This window comes from Mus caroli, chromosome 18 (assembly GCF_900094665.2).
Source record: "Mus caroli chromosome 18, CAROLI_EIJ_v1.1, whole genome shotgun sequence".
Taxonomy (NCBI): Eukaryota; Metazoa; Chordata; class Mammalia; order Rodentia; family Muridae; genus Mus; species Mus caroli.
Window position 1 is genome coordinate 43,501,029 of NC_034587.1, and position 10,237 is coordinate 43,511,265.

A 10,237-nucleotide genomic window follows, 5' to 3' on the forward strand; every position below is an offset into this window, starting at 1 on the left:
ATTATAATTTATACCACATGAGTTTAGAACTATGAACAACTTTCTAGGCCAATTGAAATCTTATATTAGATAACTTAAGACACAGGGAATGAAACTTAAAAATTATATTAATTGAAATGTAAGTATAGAAAACTTACCTTCATTATACACATATCACTGCACGCTTTTAATAATACCAACTATTAAGGACAAGAACACATTAAAAGCCGTCCTCTGTGCTCTTCATTGAGTTTTCCCAGACTTTAGTTCCTATGTATTTACCAGGAAAAAAAATTACAGTAAACTGTACACAAGTCATCTTACTGACACCACAGCATCCGTAATAATGGCATGGGTAAGTTCTATCTAGCTGAAGTTATCAAGTAGGCATTTTTTTCAAAAGGAATCCAGGAATCCATTGGAATATATTTCAAGGTAACACTCACCAAAAATTAAGAGTTAATGAGAGCACACTTAAGTTTGGTGCAAATTTAATTTTATTAAACCTTACAATGCTGTGGCATATCATGTTTTTCCATTGTGTGACAATTTATTGGCTGGCATCTGGATACAGTACTTCTTTTTAAAAATACACAATGGGAACCAACAAACGGAAGAGAAACTAGTCGTTTAGTGATACACAAGAGGAAAAAGAAAAGGAAAAAGATGACAAGCAATTCAAGTTTCTTAATATCTATGCTACTATGACCTGAGATACTAAGTTTCCTTAGTATCTAACTTTAAAGTGGTTCAAGTTCCAAGCAATGGTGCTGCTGAACAGGGTAGAAAGATTCCTCACCCAGCCCCTGCTGGGAACTACTTGCAGAGATTAACACACCTGTGCATTCAAACTGAGGGGGTTTGCTGGGCAATTTGATTTTTAAAGTCAAATTTCCAAATATAACCTAAATTTCTCAACTCACAGTAAATGGGCTTTTAAAAAATATTACTTCTTTGCAAATGAGCAATCACTTAACTTCAAAATCATTAAGGGTAAAAGTTATCTTGCACATCTTGGCCTATGCTTGTCAGACGTAAGGACAAAAAAATTACATTTTAAAACCTATAATTCATTTGCATTTGGAAAGGAGACTGGTATCTGAATAAAATAACCATTTCTTTTACAGAAATGATCAAAGTAGAACATCTGAAATTCAGAAGTATTTCTGGAGAAACAATGTTGAGACCTGCACATTAATTCCAGCCAATACTACCATGTATATTGTTTGATTCAAGTGAGTGCAATTAGGTCATTTCCTCACCATGGACAACAAAACAAAACAAAACACAAACTTCAGAATTTTATTTTATTCGGTCTCATACATTTCTGATGAAGGCCCTAACAGTTATCTGAGGTTGTACTCCTGAACCAATTCACTCTAAAATAAATTCAATGCTAATTTGAGCTACTAAACAGCTTTTTCAAGAGCTCCAAGTGGCATTTCTGGAGAAGGCAAACAGAAGAGGGAGAGCCGCACCCTGACTGCAATACAATGCTGCAGTTTTCAAGACTAAGTAAGGACCAGTTCTGTTATCTATTCATAGTGAAGGAAGCCACTATTCATACAGGGCTATGAAATTCCAGTGCATATGTAAAACAGTGTGATGATGTGCCCTGCTCTATAAGCGGGTGAGCCAGACTCTTCTGAGCAAAGAGGGGAGAAAGACATTAAATCCTAAAATCAAATTATCATCTTTTACCCAAAAAGTGAAATCAACCAATGATGATTCATGAAAATGGACAAGTTTTATTTTCTTAAAAAAAAAAAAAAAAGTGGCTCACTCATAGATAACTCTCACGACACCCATTAGAGGGAGATGATTTCCAAATATTGTTAGGATATGCCTCAATGACATATTATTCTTATATATAGCAGCTCAAATATTTTATCAGACTTGCCCATGGTAAATAAAACATAGTAAAACCTTTTTCATCAAAGAGTTTAAAGAGCCCATTGATAACTAATCCATTTTCCAAAGGTAAAATGTAATTTAAAAATGTAGTAAAATGAGTAAGGATACCTTTTAAAGAATTAAACCTCAATTGTTTAATGAAAAGCCTAATGTTCTTTATTTACTACCCATTACAAATTTTTACTGAATAAAGATGAATTTCATTATTTGTAATTCTTTAAGTAGCAGTTCATCAACCCTCAGAATAAAATGTCATCCTAAATCCAAGTGACCCAGATCATGAAGTTCACAGGCGAACTGACTCTCTGCTAGAATCAATAAGCTTTTCATTCAGAACAAATTCTTTATGACACATGTAGGGCAATGTACCATTCATTGTAAGTTCTACTGAATTACGGTAAAGTGCTGAGTGATTACCTGAATCTTTTTAATTCCCACTTATCTTCTCTTAAGTCAAAAGAGCCCTTTCTGCGGCATTAACAAATCTACAATAGGAAAATAAAGGGGGTGGGGGGTGGAGAAGGGAGAAAGACCTGGGAGGAGGGAGGTGGAAGGGAGGGGAAGAGGAACAGATGGAGGCGCTTTCATTAAGGGGACAGAAATCACTGTGCAATCTCTTGTGTTTAATAGGGTGACAAATAATTGAGATAAAGTAATTCATGCACGTTATCTTTAACAGATATACATAAACCTGAAGCAAGAAAGAAAGAACACTGTTACTGACCTCTGGTCCTATGGCAGTACACCACATACTAAAATACCGTAATTATCTTAGATGCCTAGGTCTGGCTTGGCAAGCATCATGCCACTGACATGCTCTAGCCTCTTTGTAACTAAAAGTGGTCTGCAGTTCATGACTGAGAGCTCAATGTGAGTCGTTAGGCTGTGTGATAACGTCTGAGGTTAAACTGAAGCAGGTTCTATACACCTAGTCACACCATCAGCACAAGCAGGACGACGCTGGAGCGGTATGAAAGGCAGGTCACTCTACAAAGGTCTTCCTTTACTGCACGCTAGCCTAAGATGACAGACCTAAATTTCAACTGGGTTAATGACTTGTAATAGATTTGTTTCCCAAATTTAGCATACAAAATTTTCTGTGGACTGAAGAAAGAAACCTCAGATGTGAAAAACTAAAGCAAAAACAAAACATAAAAGTTTAAAAAGCTTGAGCTCGAACAGCTTACCGGCAACTCTAGAAAGCGACATGCTCTGAGAGTACGTTTGTGAAATGGACTCCGGAACGTAAGGAAACAGTGTTTTGAGTTGAAGTTGACCAACTGCTGCATAGAGAATATGCCAACACACAACAGTCCCAGTTTAAGCCGGTGCATAGAGAAGATAAAGCACTTATGGTAACTGCAAATGGTAAACAAGTCCATAAGGTTTATGACTTAGCATGGACCCAACCAACGGTTCAGGGAACACTGTAGCAGAAATGGTTTGGGAGAAAAAGTGGAAACAGGCAAAACTTGAAGACAGAAGTGGGAGCCAGGGGAGGATGACTTCCAATTGTATAAAATTCACATACTAGTAAAATATAGACATCACTGAAAAACAGTTAACTCTGTCCCAAACACCCAACAGCAAACAAAATCAGAATGGCCTTTGGCAGACAATTTTAGAAATTTGAATATGACATTACATTTCTCAATAATTCACAACAATATATTATAAGGTATATTTATATTAAATACTGGGAAACCAATCCTGCAAATTTGATGCTTACAATGCTTTAGCCAATGAGAGCACAATGATATCAAGCTAAATGAATGCTGGTGTTATCACAACAGTGCTCATTTATGAAACAACTGTTCCCAAGCCGTGCTTTAACGGTACTGAAGCACAATCAAATTATCATCTATGAAGTGAAACAAAGGTCTCTAGCTTTTCTGGGATGTTCCCTTTGTAATAGATTCTATGATTCACGATGACACGAGCAGCAAGACACTGCAATGTAGTATGATTTATGGGCTGTATCAAATTTTTAGCTATCTCCTTCTCGTCCAGCAAGTCACTGGCAGTCTGTTTGTGTAAGTTTGTGGCATCAAAATGTGCACCTGATTTAATAAGGAGATTCATGATGTCTGGATGGTTATTCAGAGCCGCGATATGTAGGGGACTGTTGTCATCAGAGTCTCTGACATTCACATCAGCACCACATTCTATCAGTATTGCAGTAACTTGCAGAGATGGAAACTTACAAACAGGGTACCGCCCCACACATGTAGTATTCTTGTCCACAGCCAGATGCAGAGGGCTGAAGTTATTCTTTCCTCTTGGATGCAACTTAAGAAACCTGTAGATGGTCTGCTTTTTGAAATGATCCTGTTCTAGAGTACAAGGAACTTTTTCTAATAAGCAAATTAAGTGCAAAATGATGGAAAGAGCCTTATTTAACTGCAATGGGTCAGCTGGACACTGAGTTTGTTTGATAGCTCGCTCAATTTCAAGGACACTTTTGCACAGTATGCCCATGAGATCATCAAATGTAACAGTAGTACCCAGCAAGCCTTTAGCCCTGTCCTGTAGCATGAAGGAGAACAGTTCTGCAAACGACAGCAAGCTGCTGGCAGTCATTGGGCTTAAAGGGTCCAAATTGCTCTGCTGCATATCCAAAGCATACTTCCATAGGTTGATGCATCGTTTAAAATTTCCAGAGTCAGCGTAGACAGCACCCCTATATCTAATGTAGTAAGAGGTATCGGGATGAGAAGGACCAAGAATCCGTTCTCTAATTAACAGCGCTTGCATTCTCATCTCATCAGGATCAGCAATAAGACCTTCTAGCTCTTCTGCACTGTTTACCTCCTTGGCATAGTCATAGGCCATTATCAGTGTCTGTGGGACTGGTTTACTAATTATATTAGTCCTATCACTGTACCTCATGTTCATCGCCTTTTTCCAATATTTCAAAGCTCCAAGTAAATCTCTTTTTTTATCTACAAACGTAGCTCCCAGAAGCTCTAGAGCATTAATCCGTTCTGTCTTGCTTGTCTGGGCATGGTGCGTAAGAAAATCCACAATATTAGTGTGACCAGTCACACTTGCTGAGAGAAGAGGAGTCATTCCGTAGCCATCTTTCTCCATCTTGGCACAATACATAAGCAGCATCTTCATGATGTCCAAACTTCCAGACTCTGCACAATCATGCAATGCAGTGTTGCCTTGAAGAGAGAGGAAAGAACATACTTTGAAGCACCGGGCCAGGATATAATGTAACCCTCCAAGAAAAGGTCAGTCAACTCTCAGCCAACCATGAGGCATATTATAATTACAAAGGGTAAAACAGTTACCTTCAGCATCTAATATTCCTGTCTGACACACAGCAGGAGCTGAAGGAAATATTTATTACACTTCCTGAACAAATAACGACTAAAACAAGTACGGAAAGGAAAACAAAACAACAGAACACCAGAGTTGCCAGGTAAAGCTCCTTAACCAACGGCCCCTGGGAACTTTTCATTCATAGTGAAATCAAAGTGACTATGCTGTGACTCTAAAGCATATTCTCTGAACAACAATGGCTGAAATAAAATTCATAAGTCACCGGGCGGTGGTGGCGCACGCCTTTAATCCCAGCACTTGGGAGGCAGAGGCAGGAGGATTTCTGAGTTTGAGGCCAGCCTGGTCTACAGAGTGAGTTCCAGGACAGCCAGGGCCACACAGAGAAACCCTGTCTCGAAAACCCAAAAAAAATAAAATAAAATAGTAAGTCATTTGTAGATTTCTGGGTCAGTTTCTCCATTTATAAATGGAAAATCTAGTCTTTAAGATTCTTCCACTTGACTTTAGTAGGGGACAAAAATTTTTTTTCAAAATTCCTGAAAAGCAAATGAGTCTTAACTGTTAAAGCCAATATTGGTCCTGCTCTCACAGGAAAAACAAGTCCACTAAGACCTGAAAAATATGTGGGTGGTATGATGTAACCCCTCAAAGGATATATACAAGATTCTGAGAATGGGTTAATTCTGTTATAATTTAATTTTCTAAATATTGATTTAAATGTACTATTTTCCTAACACTGTCCCATCACCTCTCACATGAATTAAAACTGACAAAAGGCATTGGCATGTTACTAATAGCCTATAGAAACAGTATGACATAAACATCAAATATTATATATAAGGGCAATAATAACCATTTGATTGGTGATCAGAAGCAAAGCCACCTAGCAGATCTTTGGTATGGATATACAATGTTGAAGGAAGTGTTCATAATGCATCATTCTGGGCATGTTTATAGAAAGTTAACAAAGCAGGCTAAAACTGCCACTCTCAGGAAGGTTAGCCTCAGACCGGCATCTGCAAACTTGTTCTCTACACCAGCAGAATCCCTAAATGAGATGGGTGGCTCACTGTGTCAAACTGTAGTCATGACATTTATGTTAAAGAGTTGGTTTTTGTCCAGGAGTCTGAAGTTTGGGATATAGTTAGGCAAAAGGTACCTGTGTGACCCAGTCCTTAATAACAACCTTAAGTGCTCAATCTGTCATGGGTTTCCCTGTGCCAAAATACTATGTGTTTTTTCATTATTGATGACGAATGTTCTTTGTGAAAGGAGAAAGAATGAAGAGGCCTGCACATGCCCCTCACGACCTCACCCTTGACTCTCCCCTTATGATTAGCTGTATCTCCTTATGGTATCACTATAATCAATCTTACTTATGAGTACTATTCTAGTGAGTCACCTTCAAATATCAGGGTGCTTTTGGGGAGCTGCAACAAAGTATGAGCACCAGGAAGTGGTTTGAAGATGAATACTTTAAATAACAAATTTACTTTAGAATTAAAGTTGGGGGTTGGAGAGCCTCGGAGGTGGTTCACTAAGTAAAGGGCTTGACAACCATGTGTGAAGAGCTGAGTATGACCGGCAGGAACCATGTCAATCTCTGCACAGAAGTGTAAGTGTAAGCCTGAAATCCCAGGGTTTCTACACTAAGATGAGAGGTGGAAACCGAATTCCAGAAAGTTTGTGGACCAACTAGCCTGGCACATACAGAAAACACACACCAAAAACAACAATAAACCTCAAAGAGACTCTACAAACACATGAGTCATGGTATGTACACACAGAGGCACATATATACAAACAGAAAGAAAAAACCATGAATACGGCTTTGCATCAGGTGTAGTGACTCACGCCTTTAAACCCCAGCACTTGGGAGGCAGAAGCAGGCAGATCTCTGAATTCAAGATCATCCTGGTCTACAATGTGAGCTTCAGAATAGCCAGGGCTGTTACACCAAGAAACTCTCTCAAAAAACAAAACAAAACAATATAAAAAGAGATAGCTTTGCAAGTAACACCACTTGCTGTCAATCCTGATGAGTTCTATCCTGGGGTCCTATGGGGTTGAAAGAAAGAGCTGACTCTTGACTCTCAAGTGGGCCTCTCGTCTCCACACACAATCCATGGCACACACCCCACCACCCCGTCAACTACTGGTAACTAGTGATCAACTAGTAAACAAGGAAATGTCATTTAAAGTGATTTTTAAAAGTTGTTACATACAAGGTCTTTGAAACATTTCATTAGTTGATCTTGTTTCATTTCCCACAATATCTTTAAGTACTATAACGATTATTTAGAATCTGTTTATTCTGTCTCAGATTTTGTGATCTACAACAAAGTTTGTAAATCACCCAAGGCACTCAAAGGTTAATTGCTGATTGTCATTTGTTTCAAATTTCAATTAAGTGAAAACTACTACTACCCTAAGTACATTTTCAAAACATTCCAAATGATTCTGGAGTGAGAATCCCTGTTTTCACACCCCCCAAAACAGACAGTATAAATCAAAAACAAACAAACAAAAATCTAAACCAGAAGAAAAGGCCACTGCTTTTACATTAAGAGTATCATAAAGTCAAGAATAGGGATGCAGCAAGTCAGTTTTAAATGAACTAAAATTCTGCACTTATTGAAAAATTAAGAGTATTCTAAATACAGCTATGTGCAAGAAAAAAAAATCTGGCTTAAAAGAGAAAGAGAAAAGGAAGCCTTTTTTTGTCTAGTAATGGCAGTGACAAAGCAGTACAATCACCCAAGACTATGTGCTAATCCAGCACTTGAGAAGTAGAGGTGGGAGACTGTACTTTCAAAACCAGTCACCGTTAGCACAGACAATACGCTAGCTCAAAAAACAAAAACAAAAAACCAACCTGTTTTCATTTTCTCTAGTCCATCTGTCCTTCCTTCACTTTTGTTTTTATTTTGATACAGGCCCAGGCTATTCTTAAACTGTTTATGTCCCATCTGTACTTACTGAGTTTAGTGGTTACAGGCTTGTCCCACCATGCCTAGCAACAGATTTAAACCTAAAACTTTACTTAAAGCACTTAAAAGCCAACAAAGTAATCCAGGATTAGAAAGAAAACTAGTATTGGGCACAATTTTCCTAATGGTCTTCACTGGTTTTAGAAGACACGGGCGTCTCAACAGCTTGCACTGCAGACTGGAGACAACTGCAGTCACAACCTATTGGGAAGGGAGCTGTGGAAACTTGTTCCCTACTTGAGGCTACAGTTCGACAGGGCAAAACTGAACTACAAACAGACAAGCCATCACAGAAAAAGAAATCAAATTTAATAAAATAACTGAGGATGTTACTACATGTACTCAAATACTAGAAGCAAATATTGATACTTGGAGGATCAAATTGTTACAGCACTGCTCAAATCATGTGTGTGTTCATTATAGGTGTACCTGTGGAAGCCAGAGGGAACATCCTTCAGGTGCTGTGGTGGTTTTTGTTTGGTTGTGGTGTTGGTGTGGGCTGATAGTAGCAGTGGTAGAAACAAGATAGATACCCTCACGAACAAGGGGTGAAAAGCAAGCTGCCTGCTCTTCCCGCCTCTGATAAGTGAGGGGGTCAGAATCCTCACACCAACCTGAGTGGACAGCACCTTCTGGTTGGCATCTCAGCTATCCAATCCAGCTTCCTGGACTGAGCAGCAGCTCTTCACACTAAGACAGCCACTGCTTAACTCCCCAGCCTCTGCTCTGTAAGCCAATCTGACGAATCCCCTTCATGTGTTTGTCTTTATCCTTCTTGGTTTTTGTAAGATGTATCTTTCATTAGCTTGAAACTTTTCTCAAACTCTCTCCTTAAATACTGCTGAGGGCTCCCTTTTCATGCTTTGGAATTATGGCTTTAAGCACGCTGACCTCTTGGCCCTGTTTCTATTGTCTCTTGTAGACCTTTCCCATCTGTCATTTTCTCGCTGTATTTTCATCTGACCCACCTAGTTCACAACTTCTTGAGTCTGCTGGGGTAATCCATTTTTAAAAGCCTCACATTGAAATTTCTTTAGTTCTAGAATGTCTATTTGGCTTCCAGGTGGTTTGTATGCTATTTTCTCTTCTGTACACTGAATGACAATAAACAATGATCTGAGGAACCTAGGGAGAATGCTCAATTGCTAAAGAGCTTGCCTTACAAGCAAGGAAATGTGTGAGAGCCTCATCAGAACCTTACATAGATAATGCTGGCTGTGGTGGATCTCACTTGCAACCCAGCCAGCCCAGCCTACTTGACACCCTCAAAGCTAAGGAGAGACCTTGTCTCCAAAAATTTAAGTGGAGGGCACCTGTATTAGGGTCTGATATGGGGCGGGGTGGGAGGGTGGGGGTGTGTGTAAACTAAGTTCAAGAGAAAAGCATTAACCCATAGGAAGGTTCCATTCATTCTCTGCTAGAACACAGCAAGATCAAAAGCAGCAAGAGTGTCACCACAGCCGGGCGTGGTGGCGCACGCCTTTAATCCCAGCACTCGGGAGGCAGAGGCAGGCGGATTTCTGATTTCGAGGCCAGCCTGGTCTACAGAGTGAGTTCCAGGACAGCCAGGGCTATACAGAGAAACCCTGTCTCGAAAAAAAAAAAAAAAGAGTGTCACCACAAACAAAAGCTGAGACATGGAATCTCAGTGAGAATCCCTAACAGAAAAGAACTCCCAGGTTGTACCTCATGATAAAGCCACATCATGGATAATGTAAATAACAAACACATGTAAATAAGTAGCAAACACTGTAGATGAAAAAGAAAACTAAAGTATTTGTTACTAGGAAAAAATATCTTTCGAGTATTTTTTAGCAAAAGGAATAAGTACGTGGAAACCAGAAGACAAAAGGGGAAATCTCCTTAAATACAGCTTTCTCAACCATATCTAGTGGGTTTGAAATACTACATATGGAAGTAAACTACTTGGCAGCAATAGCCCGCCCTAGCACCTGAGGCCATGCTGCTGGAAAGGGAGTAGAAATGTGGGCCAGCCGGGCGTGGTGGCGCACGCCTTTAATCCCAGCACTCGGGAGGCAGAGGCAGGCGGATTTCTGAGTTCGAGG

General features: G+C 39.4%; 1 protein-coding gene across 1 annotated transcript in view; it reads right to left on the reverse strand.

Moving 5' to 3' along the window:
- Positions 1-321: 321 nt before the first annotated feature.
- Fem1c (fem-1 homolog C) overlaps positions 322-10,237 on the reverse strand; it is a 23,207-nt gene continuing 13,291 nt past the window's right edge. Inside the window, exon 3 of the mRNA XM_021150650.2 lies at positions 322-5,060. Coding sequence (XP_021006309.1) covers positions 3,751-5,060 — 1,310 coding nt within the window. The 3' untranslated portion in view covers positions 322-3,750. The remainder of the gene's footprint in view (positions 5,061-10,237) is intronic.